The sequence below is a fragment of the Dermacentor variabilis genome, unplaced genomic scaffold (genome assembly GCF_050947875.1).
Source record: "Dermacentor variabilis isolate Ectoservices unplaced genomic scaffold, ASM5094787v1 scaffold_13, whole genome shotgun sequence".
In the NCBI taxonomy this organism is placed as follows: Eukaryota; Metazoa; Arthropoda; class Arachnida; order Ixodida; family Ixodidae; genus Dermacentor; species Dermacentor variabilis.
This window is the reverse complement of record NW_027460291.1, coordinates 10557642-10576890: the sequence shown is the minus strand read 5'-3', so window position 1 is coordinate 10576890 and position 19249 is coordinate 10557642. Positions and strand designations below refer to the sequence as shown.

At 51.6% G+C, this 19249-nt stretch overlaps 2 protein-coding genes across 3 annotated transcripts in view; both read left to right on the top strand.

Annotated features, from left to right (window-relative positions):
• LOC142566740 (uncharacterized) overlaps positions 1-16991 on the top strand; it is a 43607-nt gene extending 26616 nt beyond the window's left edge. Inside the window, exon 2 of one of the 2 annotated variants that reach the window (XR_012825122.1) lies at positions 16805-16991. Coding sequence is in view for 1 of the 2 variants with exons in the window: in XM_075677610.1 (XP_075533725.1) it covers positions 10903-10970 (68 nt within the window). In the remaining variant the exon portion in view is untranslated. Of the gene's footprint in view, positions 1-10902; positions 11026-16804 lie in introns of those variants that run through there. The other variant, XM_075677610.1, reaches the window with a different exon arrangement.
• LOC142566800 (uncharacterized) overlaps positions 1-19249 on the top strand; it is a 122974-nt gene that overhangs the window by 35423 nt on the left and 68302 nt on the right. The window lies entirely within an intron of this gene.

The following is a 19249-nucleotide window of genomic DNA, read 5'->3' as shown; positions in this document are numbered from 1 at the left end:
GTGGCAAGAAGACGCGTGGTTGAATTCACCACTCTTCGCTTCAAACACGCGTACCATCGTGCGAGCCTGATCTTCCATTTATGAGTGCTTGCATGAAGCTGTACTATGCAAAAAAAAAAAAGAGAAGACGAAGACAAAAAAAATTTGAAACAAACTACGCAGGTCTGGATTCATCACCTTGTGCACTTTACGTAACGAGGACGGGACAATACATCGCTTTTGCTTTCCCATGCCGCCGCTTACTATTTCGAAAGAAAGAATCTCCGAAATATTCGCTTTCGTAAATCTGGCCCGGAACCGACAAATCTCGCTATTGGAGCTGCTGGAACAGTGGAATTTCGGAATCGAGTGGAAACGTTCGAGGAAAACGATCAGCGAATGTGCAATCGAATAAAGAACATTTCCTTAATTTGGAAATCCGCCGGAAACGTATAGTTTGCGCCGAGTCCGTTTGGTAAAACAAGAATTAAAACTGACTGTATACATTATTTGACAAACGTATATGATTCCGTTCGCAACGACGTGTCCGTGCGACTGAGGAGCATGAAAATGAGCCACCAGTGTTGCCAGTTATCTGAGGCACCATTGCAACGACATTAGTGCAACAAACTGCCGGTGCAGTGCATCCGTTGAAGAACCGCGTTTCGCAACAGCAGCGCGCATGTTTCGCCCCTAGAAGCGAGCCGGCCATTATTGAATTGGAAATCACTGAGCTGACAAGTGGCCGAGCGTTCGCTCAGCCACTTGCGCAACGACCACAGTGCCCAGAATTAGGCGCATTTGTGCTCGCATCCATCTCTCCCTCGAGTGTCGTTATCTCACTTGAAATAAACCAATATCGGGCAACTTCTAACACGGAATTCTCAATTGGTATACGAATCCAGTAGCTGGGACGGTTGAATTGGCATTCCAAATTTTCAACATTCACGCACCCCTATGCGCCCGTTGTCTTTTCGTTTAGTGTTTCGGCTCTCGTGTCCAGCGTCAAGGATGCTCGCGCTGTCCTCCAGGACTTCATTATTGATTTCCCTGTTTTGTTGTTTGTGCTCTTTTTCGTTCTTTTCATACTTTTTAAACCGGATTCATTTTCTTTGTTGTATCTGTATCATAGAATTTATCGTTTCACGCTAATTTGGAAGTGACAATTCAGTTTTTGTTCTAATTTGCTTCATCCACCTCGTCCTTGGCCAATATTCCGTAGTGGGTATAAGCGATGAGAGGAAAACAAAGCATAAGAGCTTGTGCGGAGGAGAGGAATTGACAAATAAATAAATAAATAGGACTCTGCTATAGAATCACGGAAGCACGGAGCACACCGGTGCGGGTTGAAAAGGGCTGTCATGCTACACAGCGACACCAGCCAAGTCCGTCACATGCACACAAGGCGCTCCGCACAGAATTGATCCTCCAACTCGAGACAACAACCAGCCACCGTCCAACTCGCACAGTAGCGCTCCGAGCCCACGTGTTCCGCCCGTGCAGTGCACGACGAAGGCCGCGTGCACAAAGGGATTCCGGGCCGTGCGTGCAGCGGCTGTGTGCGAAAGCATGCGACCGCGCTCAACGTCCACACGGTTGCCGCGTGCCGTCGCGAAGCACGCACAAAAGGTCGCGCAAGCAGCCTGCTTCAGGCCGGTTCATTCCAAGCTCCACGGGGTCCACAAGTACACTTGGTGAGAACCGAGATCGCTCAGCGTAAGCGCTCGCAGCACAGCCACACCGGGACGCTCTCTTAACGCTGCAGGCAGCCACGCTACCGGCCCGCACACGCCAGGCGGCGAGTCTGCGCCGACTGGCTAGACTCGCGAAGAAATTGCGTTGATATGTGCATTCCTCGGGACGCAGTGCGTGGCGCTAGTCGATTCTCGCAGATGCGCGTCCAATTCTTCTTCAGAATGTCAGCGCCAGTTGGCTAAGTCGATTGAAACCGGTGCACACGCGCTCCAAGATGGCGCTTAACATCCGCTCAACGAATGTCGGGGCGAAGGTCCCCCTTTAACTCCCCTTGTGTCTCTTATTTCGTCACGGTGCGTGCCTGAGGGTTGTGCGGAGCGAATATTTTCCACGAACGACACAGCGGTGTGGCTTGGCGATCGAAACACGGCGAAGCGCCTATCGTGCGAGCGGCGCGCTGAGCGGAGGAACGAAACAATTAAAGTCGTCCGCCACTCTGTTCAACCGGGGCGACAACGACGCGTGCCTGTCCGGCGACGAGCGAGAACAGCGTATTCCGCTAGGGGGCGATGAGCCGCGAACGAGTGGGGCATTCTTAAGGTCTCGTCTTCGGGCGCCGAGAACGAGCGCCGGTGATAAATAGCGGGAGGAAACACATGTCAGGCCATTCGCGGGGCCGTCATCCATCATGTTTAAATGGCCGACATATTTCCACCCCTCCTTCGCCCTCGGTTTTCCTACTTCAGCCCGTCGCAAGGCTCGTGCACGCAAGCCGTGCACTGATAGCGCGCTGCTGCCGCTCTTTGTCGCGGCAAAAAAGAATGCCGCGAAGCGTCCCCTCTCAGTGGGGTGCTCTGCGCGACACCCCGCTCCCCTTTGTTTTGTTTCCATTTTTCTTTTCACATTTTTTTTTTTTTTGCTCTGTCAAACCTTGTCCCCGTGGTTCAGATGGGTTCAGTTTGGCTTCACTTGACCCGCGGCCGTCTTTAGCCTGTGCGAACGACGGTGGATTTGTGTTCGGTTTCGTGCGTGTAGGCGAGAAATACGTCGAGGTCCGGTGCTTCCTCGTGCGGGCTCGGGTTTCACTGTTTCTGCAGAGTCTTTTCGGCCTCCCGCCTTCTTCCGATAGTCAGCTGCGCATGCGGCTAACGAGGCTCATGGAAGTAAGAGTGCCTTCTTCTGGCCTCGTGGCGGTTTCAAGAAAGAGAACGAAAGGTTTGGAGCGTGGGGGTGGCAGATGGCTGTTCTGGGCCACGCAATTTAACCATCCCTCGCTGGGTTGGTATGGTATGGTTGCCCCAGCACTTTGTGCTGTTCCATCAAAGTGCTTCGGTACCGCATATGCTGTACCTTACACATTAAAAAAGAAAAAAAATTACTTTACAGATATTGAACCTGTGCTAGTTGGTGAGGTTCCGTGATTCTTTGGCTAAATTGCGTAGTGACACAAAGAAACAAGATTGAACTGCTTAGTCATGCGACTTTGTGCGCGTGTGTTTGAGTATACTTACGCTAGCGCAAGCATCGTGTAACATCGAACCACTCCATCGTTTTCTGTTTGCGCGTGTAAAGCTTGACTAATGTTATTTCTTCGGCAACAAATGAAAGAGACACAAACAACACACAAATAAAAGCGCAAAAGAAGCAGCAGCACGTGCTCTTCTTTCTCTCTTGCTCTTTCACTCTCTCTAGGAATCCACAACGTTTGTTCGAGCATGACACTGTGAGCTTGATCGCCCTAATGGCCCGGGCGGTTCGTGTATACGACAGGTGACACATGTTTTAGCGCGGCCTTCTGTACGACGTGCGGCGAGTGTGCGTGCAAGACGGTTGTCAGATGGAAGTTGTTGCAAAACTTGCTGGGCCCACTTGTTGCCATGGCACGTCGCGTATCGGATCGCACTCGTAGTCGTGCCACGTGCCAGCTTACAAGCACGGGATGTCGTTTGCAGTCTGTTGTACGAATGCGGGTAGGTACACGGTCCAACCCGGTGGACCAAATCAGCTTCACCCGTGGAGTCGCTTTGGTGTAGACGTCCGTACCCCCAGTTTCATCCTAGACGCCAGCGCTCGTTTCTCCCCTTCACGATCGCGCCCGCGTTCAGGAAATATCTTGTTTGCGACGGTGCCTCTTCGGATGACCGGACATTATTATTGTGTAGTTAACTGTCACGAGAGCAATGTAAACACGAAAGGGTTGATGCCACCAATGAAATTCTGCCGATTCACGACAAAATGGTACGAAAAAAGCAGACGACAGACATGGATTACTGCGGTGCGCCCAACGAAGTAAACAAGTGGCAAACGAAGCGAGCTCGTTCATTGATCGCTCGTGAGTGTATGACGGTTTTTACATGTAACCCACATGACTGTCATGATTACTCGGTATATAATCCTTTTATTCATGTAAAAACTTTCAGTTGTTCGACCAGCGCTTGTCGCGTCTTCTTTCTCGCATTTAGTTTGTGTGTGCGCTGTCCAAGAATGGAAACCACTTCAGTTGCATGCGCTAGCTAGCAGTGGCCGACGTTCACGCGTGCCGAGAAATTGAATATGTGCACGGTGCATTGGCCAGCCGTAGCGTCCCGCGTCCTTGGGCGCGCTGCATCACACGCGGCCGTTCCGGCGGCGCGTCCTTCTGGAAGCACCTGGAAGGAGGGGGATCCTTCGGCGCCCCAGACGTGCCTGAGCACTCGTGACGAATCGATCCGCGTGGCGTGAATCGGGAGAAGCGCAAACGAGCGTCCGCCGTCGTTGCGAGCTTTGTGACACTTTTTCGCGTTTGGCCGCCGCCGATTTCTGTCGCTCCCGTCCGTCCGCTGCAGGAGCGAGCCCGCCGTGTAAGGTGTCGTTGGCTTCGGGCGCGAGTCGGCGACAGCGATGTCACACCCAATCACCGCGCTCTGTGGCCGTCGTTCCTCCTACTGCCGCAGAGGCCTGTCAAGCGACGAGCGGAACGCGCCGTACCCCCCTGCTCACTCGGCGTTCGTGTTTCAGCGGCTGAGACGCGTCGAAGAAGCGCTGTCTACTCTGCAGGCGCGGCCGAAGGCCCTTTCTTTCGCGTCCTTCCTGACACCAGGGGGCGGGTGTTTGCCGCGGGTGATTACGAGTGTCAGAGACAGCGTCGCAGTCACGTTTACGGCGCGGTTTCCGCGACGCGTGCGCCTGCGATTTCTGCACTGATGCCCGCGGCTGTCTTGGCTGCAGATGCCGCAGCACGCGTGTTTATCGTTGACTCCGAGGCAGAAAAAACGCGGGCCCCATTTCTGGCGGGTTGAGCAGCATCCGGAGTTGCGCAGCTGGTTTCAGCACGGACCGCACGCGTTGTGCTACCGCAGGCCAATCATGGAGAACGGTTGTGCTGCGGAGACCTTGGCGCGAGCCCGCTACGTCTAGACGATGAGACACAACCCGCAGCAATGTAATGGTGACGTTCCTTTCCAGTCCCTCTCGGTTCAAGTGTCAGAGACCAAGTTCAACCAAGCTTTCGTGGGCATGTATGCGCATGACACAGGCGAAACTGCGCGAAAGAAGGGGTAATGCATCACTCTGGCAAAACACGACTACAGTCCCTCATAGTGGCTACATTTGTTTCGAGCTTGCATAATGGGCGCAGTGTGTTCTCGCAAATGGTGACTTTACCCCTGGTTGTAACGTTGGTAAAGCGCGGTCAACATCTGCGGGGCCCTGTTGGAACTCCATTGGAGCATCGCGCCACTTTCAGAGATGCGCGCTGGATGTGACGTCATGACACGGCAAGCAGCGGGCTTAGTGCGCGAGCGGTTCTTTCCTCGCGAGGAGGTGCTTCGACGGGTGAATGAATGAAACCACGCTTATTCCACATTAACATGCGCCGAAGACGCTGCGGTGTCACTGCAAAAGGGGAAGGGTGTCACCGTTTTATTCACGAACGTCCTGGAGGCAACTAAGTGGGGGCCGCCTCGGTGCCGGCGGGGGGAGTCCACTTGCCGCTCCGCACGCGCGCTTGTGGCTGAAGCGAAGGCGTTTGTGTCGACGCCGACCCGCTTCGGACTCTTTTCGCAGGATACCGATCAGAAGGGGCTCCCTCGGCCGCCGTCCGCGCTGATGACGCGCGAGCCGATCGACTTCCACGCATGCGCGGCACCAGTGGGCGGGCGTCGTCTCTGGCGGTTTGTCTTTTTGGCCTCTGCTGTGTGCACACATATTCCAGATAGGTTCAAGTTTGTTCGCGCCAAAAAGTTGTTGGCAAGAGTGATCGCTTGTCCACCAAGAAACAAGTTCCTCACCTAACCGATAACGACGTTATGTACGACGTGTCTGTGTTTACCCTGTGTACGGACATGTAGTACAGACAGGAAGAACGCGGATAGGAAGATCTCTGCAGGAAAAACCGTAACATCGTGTCAGCGCTCAACCAACACCATTTGCTTCCTTCAGATAGCTATACTGACGTCATCGCCGCCGCCATCTTCGCGTACTAGCAAGTGGCGGCGTAAACAAGAAACGTGACTGTAGAACAGGCGAGTTTTGCGCCGGACGAAAAAGCGATAAGAGTGACAATCCGCTGAAAGAACAGCAACCATAAAAAAAAAAAAAAAGACAACGTGCGCGTGACAATGCGATCCGCTGACGTCATCGCGGCGACCATGTTTGAGAAATAGCGTAGTGAGAGCTCCATCCGTGACGTTACGTGATAATATTTATATGCTAACACAGTTGGGTTATATTTTGCTGTGTACCGCAACATTGTCGGCCATTATCAGCGCTCGCTGGTTTTTCTTGTAACACAATGCTTGTGCATGCGTTACTGGTACATTTAGCGTTTCAGAAGAGGATATATAACTCCATGATTGCAATTTCGCGCGTTCCACCGATGGCTGGTTCAAATGCTTCCTAAAGGCCAGAATGCATGGAGCGAACTTTCACGACGAAGTTCGGGCGGCAGAAAATCTGGCGCGGCGCGACGCCGTATGTTCGTCGGGCTGCGCTACGTGGAGCGAAGGCACGGCGGCCGGCGAGTCGCTGCGTTGTTATCACTGTGGCTAGACGAGGCAAGAGCGCTCTATTGAAACACATGACACAACAAAAAGAAAACCTTCAACAGCAACTCTCTAAAAACGCATAAAATTTTGTTTAGAAATGATTTCTAGTGTTTTTTATGTGTTTGAGACATTCATGTGCCGATGTCGTTTAAAGGAAGCGGCGATGCTATGCGTTGTGGCAACACTGGGCGGGTAAACAACTTTCGGCTCCTCCAACTCTGCGGCTCTGTTCTGTGGCTCAACGCGCGCGCGGCACGCTTCTGAACAGCCGAAATTAGCTTGTCGTTAAATTCCAGCCGCGCCGCTTTGGATGCCATGAATACGAAAAGCGGGAGACCGGTGTGAACGATAGAGCGGGATCGGGATTGGCCTCGAGCTCCACTACTGGAAAAGCTGGCGCCACCGTCGGCGTGACGTGCTATTAGGGATCATGTGGACATAGCGTCCGCGTCGGCTGCTTCGGGAGCGCCGAAGCGAGCTGGAAACGAGAGTTTAAATTCCCTCGTACGCTGCGGTCCTCATTTAGTGGCGAGATTCTCCCGCTTCGAGTGTCTCCTTTACGACGCTTGAAAGCACAATAGGTAGTGGCTGCCTTTGGAGGCGTGCAGCACGGTAGGCTACTGCTCGGTGCCGCAGTGCCGGACGCACGTAACGGAGGCCGGTGTCAGCCTTATTCACACGTAGCCGCAGGACAAGGAGCTGCGTGAAGCTTGGCTCGCGAAACTTACAACCGGCAAACAGCCATCGGCTACAACTCGGGTATGCAGCAAGCACAGACGCGAGGAAGATTTCTGCTACGGCCCCGGTTCTGTGATGTTCGGAAAACTCGCACTGAGACGCTCGCCCGAGTCCGCTGCCCGACTAATGTCATGACGGTTTGGTCTATGAACTTGTCGATGCTATAGATACTGGCAAGTTCACTGGAGTGGAAAGGGAGCAGTAAGAATCACATTTGAAGAATCATGGCATATGGTCACGTTTGCGTTATGAATTAATGCACTGGACTACAAAAAAAAAAAGCAGCGGGAAATCTCACGCTGAGAACACCGATAAACATACAGTGCGGCGCAACTCGAGAAATAATATTGAAACTTCCAAGAATTTAGAAGAAGAAAAAAAAAGATTCAATCGTCGCGACGGCACATCACAGTCCCCGTCGAAGTCTCCACAATGAAATTATTTTTGAACAGCTCTGATAGCTTTCACGCAACAATGGTGGCTTGTATACTGTCAAATGCTCATGTTCTGCGGCCTAAAGTTCATGGCACGGTGCGAAAACGCGCACGCGGTAAAAGCTAAACAGTGCGCGGACAAGCATGCAGACTCGCAGTCGGTCACTGGGAAATCTGTGCGATCGCTGCATTGAGGCTTCATTCTGTTACGCTCCATTCAGTTATACAAACACTATAAGAACGTATTTCACATAGTTTGCTCTCAGCGTTTACCTACCTTTCACGCAAGAAGCCGGTTCGGGAGACTCCATCGCGGCGACCGCGCGCAGTGGCGTTCACTGTACGTATTCGATAAGGAGATAGCGTCTGTAAACGATTGTGTGCTTTCAGTTTGCCCATGATTATTATTTAGACAGTAACAAACTTCTCTCGTTTTGAAAGTACTTACAGAAATGTCCGGGAGAGCTCGTGCGTGGTGTTTTCAGTGAGCGCTGACAGCAAAACCTATGAGGAGCGCGCCAGGTGATCCCTCGTGCTACGCCAGCCAGGCGCTTCCGATAGATGGCGACTCCGTAACTCCTCGCCGCCAATACACGGACAAGCAGGGAAGCCTAGTCGGAAGTCGGGGCGGATAGTGAAACCTGATTGGCTAGCTTTGGGACGCCGCTCGTTTGCCGCTTCCGGTATCGTCGACGCCCGACGAACTTTTCTGCGCCAGCTAGATCGGCGGCGAACGACGTTTTCTCCGCCGCCGCGCGTCGCGCGTACGCCGCCGGGCGTCGAACGCCGACTATTCGTCGCATATTCGCTCCATGTATTATGGCCTTAACGCGTTAAAACTATATACGTGGCATTCTTTCGGCGTGGAATGTGTATATACTAGCGTGTGTCGCGAATTGTAGCAGCTCAAGCTCGCATACGTGTATCAGATGCGGGTTTCAGCCACCGTGTATAACCCGCGTGATATCGTGCGCCCCGTATCGTCCCTTTTCACAGCTTCTGGCTTTTAAACAGGCTCTCCGCACTGATGGCTGTCATGGCGGCCGCAGCGGACAGTGCCCGATTCACAATCGGCCAAAGCAGGCGGCGTTCTGATCCCCGCTCGAAGCAGCCTTTGACGTCGTCGCATTCACTGCGCCTCTCAACGTGCACACCGAGGTGCCACGTTGGTTAATGTGGCCAACACGGAGCCGTTTCATTTTTCTCTCCAAACCAGTCGAACTTAATTCGCCTCGAAGCTGCACGCGTGAATTGGCAGGAGAAGGGCGATAGCAAGAGAAAGGAAGGAGGGCCAGTAGCTTGGAAAAAGGCAGGTCGCGTTGCATTCTAAACGTTAACCTTTATGGGCGCTTACACGACAACAACGCAGCATCAGCTCATCGCGCGGGAAGATCACTGTGATTTATTCGACTTTTGTTTTGTTTGTTTTTATTTCTTTCTGTCTTCAACTACCGCTCGTTCTTTTTGAAATCGCCGCTTTATTTGGAGGAGCAGAGCATTGAACACGATCGTTAAACGCTCATGCTCCTGTCGTAGTAAACAAGAATTGTGGGTTTCTATACTCTGTTAAACAGCCATGGCTCGCTGGAGAAGCACTGACAAAGTGCTCAAGACGCCACTTGCTCGGCTATGAACGACTGCAAAATAGAAATAATTTACCGACATGAAAACAGAGTTCTGTTTGATCAACCGATCTCCGGCCACTTGATCACTGGACGGAAGACATTTGTTTTCTCGTGCAGCAGAACAATGACATCCTGCCACAGCAACTCGCCCAATCCTAAACCTTACTTAACGTCAGAGTGATTGATTATGATAACGATCACAAATAAGATGAATGCGATCTCGGAGTTCGCGGGAATGCCGTAGCGAGGGACTCCGCATCGGTGTTGACAAGGGCGTGCGCCCCCATCGAAATGCGGCCGCGCCGTGGCCGGGTTTCGATCCCGCGACCTCGTCCTTAGCAGTGCAACACCATAGCCGCTAAGCCACTATAGCGGGTGCGTTTGCATACAGAAACGACCCGCCGTGGTTGCTTAGTGGCTATGGTGTTGGGCTGCTAAAGCACGAGGTCGCGGGATCGAATCCCGGCCACGGCGGCCGCATTTCGATGGGGGCGCAATGCGAAAACACTCGTGCACGTATATTTAGGCGCACGTTGAAGAACCCCAGGTGATCAAAATTTCTGGAGTCCCCCACTATGGCGTGCCTCATAATCAGATCGTGGTTTTGGCATGTAAAACCGCGTAATTGCTTTCTTTTTACGGAAACGAAGTGCAATTACTGCACAAAGTCAAGCGTCAATAACGCCGGTAATATACATGTAAACGAAACACACACACACATGCACGCACACTTACGATGTTCAACTGCTAAACCATTGTGTCGAGCCGAGACTCTTTTCAGTTCCCGTTACGCTTCAGACGTATCGGTTCGGGTTCAAATGCGAAACGAAAAACAGAGCGATTCGAATTAGCTGGTATAAACCGGTTCGTCACGCTTGAGTAATAATCGCGTTTTGTACTCTTTTTCTATTTTTTTCAACCACATCTTCAACGTGTTGAGCCATAAAAAAGCCGCACAAGAAAAGCGCTGTATATTTTTCGCCTTGTTGCGTTTGTCTATTATAACTCGGGTGCCAAGTTCGAGGCGCCCTAGCTGGTGGCGCGGGGGGCGCCACCTTCAATCAGGTCTCCCCGTCCGTCAGCCTCCGCGATCTCTCTCCGCGCGCCCATGCAGGAACGTGGGCGCCAAAGCACACGCGTTTCGACGTGGGAGGCACCGCTGCCCACACGCTGTTCCCTGTGGCGCACTTTATAACGCGCGCAAACTTGTAACGGCTAAATTATTACTCGCTCTACTTAGAAGGTGTCAGTGGTGTCAGCATGTCAATAGACAAGCTGTACATGTGTAATATGCTACCTGAAAATTTGAAATATGCGTGTGCAAAACGCGCGTGAATACTTCTGAACGCCGCTGGAGCCCTACAGTCTCTGTACATGTACATTTTCTGGTCCTGTACATGTTCGCAGGTACGACCCACTGTGGCATATCGGAAGATCTGCGAATGCAGGCCAGGTTTTCTTTCATTGACTGTTGACCCCATGTGTGCACCTTCATATCGTGCCGCACGAAACCACGGAGATGATGACAGTATGTAGGCGCACTTCTCATTGCCGAACGCCTTAGCGTATACTATATTTACTGCCGTTTTCCGTTACATGTTCCTGCAAGATGTCTGCCGCGTGTACACGCATGCCCATGTTGCACATCACAGGGACGCAAACGGTAACGTTGCGTGAAAAGTTCCTAGTTGACGCTTTTCAGTGGGCTTTCTCGCCAACTCAGCATATTCGGGCCCAGTCCTAGTTCTCGTGTAAATTCTATTTGCTCGCATAAAAAAAATATTTCGGAGTATTTTTTCGCGCATTTAAGGCCCTTTTATACGGACAAAATCTCCCCGATACTGCATACGTTCAGTCTCCGTTGGATCGCTCAAAGTCAACTAAATACGGAGACGCACTGCCGAAGCCAGCGACGTCACTCGGGGACTTGGCGCGAAAGGCATCGAGCTTCGCCATCCGTGTTTCGTTCTCGAGTCCTTGGTGAGTGGCTTTCCTCGCGGTCATTAAGAGGGGCCTGTTTGCTGTTGCAGAAACGCCCATAACTAGCACATCTTAACCTACTGTTAATAATGTACAATATACCGATCCAACACTTGAATCTTAAACGAGCTTGACTGCTGCGAATGTTTTAAACTGAAAAGAGGAGTGAAATACGATGGCGCATTAGACTGTAAACGGAAATAACTCCGAGGTGGGAGTATAATGCTTGTCCTCTAGCGACCCCCCGGTTCGGAGTTTATTATGCTCCTTATGATCGGAGTAGAATTTTTATTCCGTGCGAGCGGAATTTTTGCGTGGAATTACGGGAGTTTTTTTTTTCTGTCTTTTCTTTATTTATTGCTTTGCAATGGACAGAGCTTTTTCGAGGTGCAACGGGAGTATAAAAAGAGGCATCGCGTGAGTTTGCATGAACATCTTTACATACAGAGACTGCTGGTCAAATTTGGAAATATGCACACGAAACCGCGTCAAATTCGACGAAACAAGTCAATGAAAGCACATATATCATGACATACATAAACATTTCAGAAACGCCCAATGCAGAAATTTGAAAGACATCCCACGTGAACGCGATACTCAAGAAGCAACGGTGCCAGTATATATAACCACGATACTGTGCGCCTCGAAACCGCCTAGGGAGCAGCAGTGCTGCAGGGGCCCTGTAACGTAAAACTATTCCAATATGTTTCTATTCCAATTTCCTGACGTCAAATTTGCGTAACCACCGACGCAAGCACCGGACGATCACCCGCGGGGTTGTCTGAACAGACCAATCAAACGCTCTCCTCGTTCATAGGAGGTCACTTTTGTTTGCTTGAAAAACGAATACCATTGCCTACACTGAGCGGCTTGTCGTATCTAAATGGCTGACAAGAGGCGAGGAGAAGGCTCAAGTGGAGAGGGATTCACTGGGGCAGAGCCAGTGCACTGAAAATCGATAACCGGATGAAGAGGGTGGTGCCGGCGTCTGCGATTGGTCGGCTTTCCCTTACTTAGCTTGTGGTGGCTGGTCGAAAATCGCGGCGGCATGCAACGGAAGCTTAAGAATGACGCTAAAACTCACCCTCAGCAAAGAAGAGTTGGCAGAATGAGGTAGTAAACGTGCCGGAAGTGCTTGAAAACGTTACACGGTCACGCAAGATGTTTTATTATACGCAAATACACCCATGCTCTCCGGCAGGTGCGAGTAGCCAGCGTCTCAGCTATCGGCGGCAGCCATCTTTTATTCCTTTCGGAACGGGGCAGCCTGCCGCTATTCCGAAAAAAATTCAGTTTTGTTCGGCATATTAATGCATCTTTATCGCGTACACGTCACTTTGACGCGGTGAGTTTGTGTGGTTTTGTGACGTCGTGTGACAGGCAGGTGAAGTGGGTGCAGCCCGAAAACTTTTTACCAATAGCCGAGGGCTAATGGCGACAAGGGGTCGAATCAGAAATAACTGTTCTCATTTTTTTTTCTGTGAAATCATGCATAATCAGTGTGTACACATCATATCAGATGGGGAGGCATTGCGGTTTTCGCGACGTCGCGTGACAGACTGGTGAAGTGGGGGGTGGTCGAAAAAAGTTTTTGACCTATCGCCGAGGGCTGATACCAGAATTGGAATAGAAAAGTTTGGAATAGTTTTACGTTATAGCACCCCTGTTTTCAGAATTAGGACTCACATGCTCGTTCATACGAGATCTGCCTCTCTGAAATTAACAGAATACCTTAATCAACACAAAACTGTTAATTCAGAATAGTGAGAAAAAGAGTTAATGGCGTAATTTTCCAAAATTATCATGCCATTCTGTGAGTGCTGAAGCGACTTCGCACACTGCCGGCATCCGCGAACAAAAAGTAGTGCGTTAGTTACAGGAAGCAAGAAAGATGTCAGTGCGTGTGCTTCATAGCAAAATTAAATTTTTGCAATATAGTGGTAGCGTAGCAAGAAATTATTACGTGTGAGCATGACCCGCAGCAGCCGACGTAACACCGAAAAATGCGCAGTCATACATTTTATAATACCACACTACTTGCTCTGCGTCCAAGTAATCTCTGTCGGTTGTGAGAAGGAGCTACATGGCTGATCTGTCGAGTTAATCCTTAAACTCGGAGTCAACAGGGCATGCGTCTAAATAAGTGTCTCGGACAGATCGTAATTTTAATGCAATATCGGAAGCAACGACGCGACCAAAACCTATATGCGCGATGGCAATTCGATTCACATCGCTTAATAAGAAGCTTTATTTACAGTAGGCATACTTATGTCCTTTTTCTTCGGGCGAGAATATACGTTCACAGATGCATAAAAACAGTTGCTTGCACTCCGGTCTTTCTCACTGGCAACACAGCACCGCGACGAACTTGGGGTACGCCATTCATGTGCGACCACGGACGTCGTCGCTCGAACAGTGGCTGCTGTTGCCATTGCTACGCGGCCCTTTCAAACATTATACACCGGACGTTGTCAGCACGTACCCAAAAGGACATAAAAGTCGTATTTCACGTACTGAAGAACACAAGCCAGGGTCACGCAGCACGAAAACACAGCCAGAACCTGAGCCGACATCACGAACCAGTGAGCAGCTTCGAAGTACACCTAAGCCTTTTTCCGCACTTGAAAACGTTGCTCTTGCATTCGTCGTTGTGAGCAAAGTGATCAGAGCTAACGTACTTGATGCTGAGATACAGGGAGCTTCAGGCATGCCTATAACACTTTCTGGAAGGCAATACGGGAAACAAATTGACGAAACGCTGTCACGGAACGACACTTGACAGATGTAAGCAAACTGTCAGCCATGAGCACTGCCGACTCCGCCGAACGCGCCCGGTCGCTGCCGAGGCGCACAGCCTCATGGGAAGCGCCACGTGACCAACCTGTTTTGGCGGAGGGGAGTTTTTTAAAACTCCCTGTCGGAGTTTCACGGGAGAACAAGACCTTTAAGCGTAGTAAAATAGCGTCATGTCGCCCTAATACTCCCACAGCTAGCCAGCGGAGTGAAACGAGGGAATGGCGCTGTTTTGCTCCCATGCATCAGAGTAAATATTTGAGGAGGGGAGGTTTTAGGGTAAAAACTCCCAGGTGGGTTTATTTTCTTTTACAGTGTACAGGCGTATGTAGATATATATATATATATATATATATATATATATATATATATATATATATATATATATATATATATATATATAAGGGCGGACAATGTTTGATACGGCGACGATAATAAAACATACAAGGATTCGCGGAGAACACACAGTGCGCTACCATCAATTTGCTCTTAATCGAGGCACTGCGCAGGAGGCCGCGCAGCTGGCGACATGGAGGCAAGCGAGCGCTGTGCACGACGGACGGCGGTAAACGGCCGCGCGCGTTGCCCCCGCTCGCGACGCACCTGTAATGCGCGTCCTGACGACTCTGCACGCGAGTGGCGGCAAGCTGCAGGCTTCTTTTGCTGCTTGCTGCAGTTGCCTGCGCGCGGTTTCAATTTTTTGCGTCCTGCTTAGCTTTGGACAGACTGCGGCTGGCAGCAGGCGCGCGCGGTGACCGAAAGGCTTCGATCAATCAATTAGGTGCGCGCCACAGAAACGGGGTGCTTTTATTTTTTTTTCATTTCTTTTTATCGATAGCGTGCAATTGTGCGCGTACGAGACAAAGGGCAATGGCGAAGCAGGCGCGCAGATTGAAGACTCCTTTAACGACCGCGTCTGCACACCTGGGAGAAGTTCCTATAATTGTTAACTTTTTTCTTTTCTGTGCGCGTGCAGTGACGTCACTGGCTATGGCAATACTCACTTAACTGAAACTGCCAAGTGCTATATATATTCAATAAAGGCAGTATTGTGATAAAGAATTCACTCGCTCCTTCCCGCTCAGCCGCTCTTGATTGATTGATTGATTGATTGATTTATTACCGACTGTTTTTGTCGGCAACAAGCGCAATATGCTGCCGCCGTCTCGCCATCCTTGGATTGTTAAATGAATGAATGATTGGTGAAACATTTCAGCTCCCGCTTGCAATCTTGTCCGTTTGCCCAGCCTGACCGCGACATTGAAGGCCGTTTGCGATTGCAAACAGTCTGGACCGCTGATCACAAGAAAGTTAATTCATACGCCGTTCGTCAGAGCCGATGGATGCCTACGAACAGTTTTATTGGACATGTCAACGGAGGCGGTCGGCCAATGGTAAACGTGCGTTAGGAAAAGCTTTGCGAATTTGCCATCTTAGCAGCGTCTTTTATGAAAGCTTAGCTGAGGAATACTGAGTGCACTTAGCGAATGGAAGAGAAACTATACGAAAAGAAACAACTCTGTCCTGCTGCGGTGATTTCAGCGCCACAGAAATCTATATGCAAATACATACATACATACATACATACATACATACATACATACATACATACATACATACATACATACATACATACATACATACATACATACATACATACATACATACATACATACATACATAAGGAGAACATAGGAGGCGCACGCTAGGTAGTGGCCGCTGCGTGTATGCGTTCACAGCATCCTGGCGGCCGTATGTCGAAATCGGATTGATAAAGCTGACTCGTGCAGTTTCGGTAACATGCAGGCATCTGCATCAACGCAATTGAGTTTCGGAAAGTTTGTAAGAGTGCTTATGCGGGCGAATTAGCCGTGTGTGGTTTCTTTTTACATCTTTTTCATTTTTTCTATTTCCATACATGGATCCTGTAATTAAACGCACGCACTCGTGTCCCTGTGCGTATTTATTTTTCGCCCCTCGCGCTTTCGGGCCTCATGGATTGCGCGATGTTTTCATTGCTTACTGTCTGTGACATCGCGTGCCCTCCCAGGCACGACCGTATCTCGGTCGGACGTCAGCAGTAAGCTTCTGACGTGGCCTAGTACCGCAAGATTTTTTTTTTCGTATGCTCTGGAAATCGTAGAATCACGAGCCGTAATAAAAGTTGGGACATCTCAAATATCGAATTGCAACGTTGCATACGAAAGCAAATAAGAACCAGCGCCCGAATCCACAAAACGTTCTTACGCGGAAAGCGCCGGCCAATAGCGACGTACATAATATTGGAGAAGGCCCATGAAAATATAGCACTTACGAGCAAAAAGCTTTCTCCATTCGGCCCCTGATAAAGCTGTTCCGGTGCCAGCGACGATTGGCTAAGGCGCCTATGCTGGCATAGCCGCTGTTAAACAGCGGCTGGAAGACGATGTCGTGTCAGCTTACGCACGGTGCATAGGATAATCTGAAATATGTATAGGTGGTCGGGGTTCCACCTGTTTCGAAGCACTGATGGACGCTGCCACTGTGCCCACCACAGGCGCAGGCCTCCCCCACCACTCGTCGAGTGGGGCCGCGTACTTGCGAGACCACACGTGGGCAATCTTTTTCCAATGGGGTTTGCACGATTGGCGGAGAACTTTGGCTGCAGGCCGCTCGTCGCCAGGCTAACAAGGAACGCAAGCCAGGTGAGTAAAGCTTGCTAACGTGTGGGGATGGGCGGTTGTGATTAGGGGCCGACACGCGCGCTGCCGCCGCAGGTGGCGGCCGCTTGTCGTCAGCGGCGATTGCGGTGTCTGCGCAGCCAGGGTTGTAGCGAAGAACGCTGGATGACGGGAGACGCGCGCGCTGGCTGCCGGCCGCAGCTTTCTTATTTACCCTCGACACGCATCGAAGCCACTATTGGCTTCAACCGTTCGGAGAGCACGGCTCCCGACCGTCAACGCCGCGTCTGCAAAGAAGGCGCGGCCCGCGTCCACCCAGCCGCAGACAAAGGAGGCAGCAACGCGTAACTGGAGCTGTCAATCAGTGCCGACCTTTCCGTCTTGCGGGACCGATTCAACAGCCACCGGCAGCCATCATTCGAGAGACGAGCCGTGGGGGGTGGACGTTTGCCCGCGAGTTTCGGTCAAGCGTCGCATCTCCGCGGCCTGCGCTCGTGGCGAGCCGCTCGTTACGCGCCCTCATTAGTGGCGACGCGCTCGCCCCCTCGCGGAGCGGCGGCGCACTGAGCGGCCTTCGCCACTTCGCGCGTCGCCCTCCTGGCGCAGGGCGTGCGGGCAGCCGTCGGCGAGACGCGCGCTAATTGTGTCCCCAGGCTGTCACTCGGGCCGCGGATGGCGTTTCGTAGTTATGCGCTCTGGTGGAAGAGATGCGCCACACGGGGGCTCGTTGCGCGCCATCGCTGGCATCGGGCGTGCCCACCTCAAGTGTGGCGGGCTTTGCCGCCACGCGATCGCAGCTTGACTCGGAGCTTTCTTCACCTTGCGGCGCGTGCGGTCTTTCTTTTTTTTTTTTGTGGTCGGCAGTTCGCAGAAGGGTCTGCAGGGTGGCGGCACCGTACGTACGTCTTTAAAGAAAAGTGCACAGGCTATGCAGCAAAAGCCGGGAGATCAAACGCTCATATACTCCACGTACCGGCGCTAGGACCGATGTAACAGTTCGCGCCAGCAGGGTGGCAGGCATAGCAGCAACGCCTCTTTAATCTTTTTTCCTGCGACACTTACGGAGTATACTTCCTGAAATTTCATAAGAATATGTAACTTTACCTTGACCGCAGCCAAACATTATTTCAAGTAACTCTAAGTCGGAACCGAGCAGGCAGGATTCGGATGATGCGAGCCTTCACCAGGCTGCCGGGGGCTTGTCGTGTTTCGGGCGTCGCTCTCGTGCAAGTATGCTATAGCGCTCAAGAGTTCAAGAAGAGCATCCGCCGCAAGAGGTTCTCACTCCCTCGGGACGTTTAAATATCACAGTGCTGCGAACGAAGCCTCGTGGTAGGCTTCTTTCAGCCGTTGCCCGGATGGCATTCCCTCAATGCGGAGGACACGTGCACGATGCGGCCAAGCCAACCGCTTGTTGTGCTGCGGCCATGTCGACAGGCGCGTTCTTTGGGCAGCCACAGACAACCAAGAGTCGCTAACTTAGTTATCTGGACTAGATAGCGAAGAGCGAAAGATTTACCGTACAACGCTCGATCTGGAAGGGAAAGCAGAAAAGAACTCGCAAGCAAGGTAACGTAGTGAAAAGAGAATGATTACCTCAACTATCCGAAGCAGCTATTCCATTCTTTCGAGCTCTTTGAACTCATTGCGCATACTACATATTTGTGCAGTAAGATGGGGTAACGCTTTCGTAGCCACCCCTAAGAGGGCGGCTCTCGCTCCTGGAAATATAATAGCCTTTTCCTGGAACACACGCGGACAACGAATAATCGGCACCCGTGGTAACAGTAGCTTCACCTACGCAGCTGCGCACGTGCCCGGCTTGTATGCGGCCGACAGAAGCTCGCCGGATTCGTGCCGGTCTCGTTTTCTAGCGCGTACAGCCGGCGTCTCAGCCGCGCTTGCTCAGGGCGCGGCCCAACGCACAAGTGTGCGCGATCCCTCTCCACCCGCTTAGCTGAGGCCCGAGCGACGCTACAGGGCGGCGACATCGCATCACCGTCGTTGCGCGCAAAGAGGCCAGCTGCCGTTTGTGTTTTACCCACCGTGTGCTCAAGATCACGCGCGTTGCGGGACTAGACCAGCCCAGCGCCACCCTCTGGGCCACGGAGAAGAAAGGAAGCGAGCGGATACAGCCGAGTGAATAGAAAGAGTGACGCGTCACTTTTATGCCCGCAATTACATTCAAATGAGGGTCCGATTGTCCCCTGACCATCAAGCGACCGCGGGGGCGGAGAAGCGGCAGTCGTGACAAAGGGCCGTCCATTGGCAGCCTCCACATGAGCAGCGATATCGGCGGCGCAGGCGGCCCTTAGCGTCCG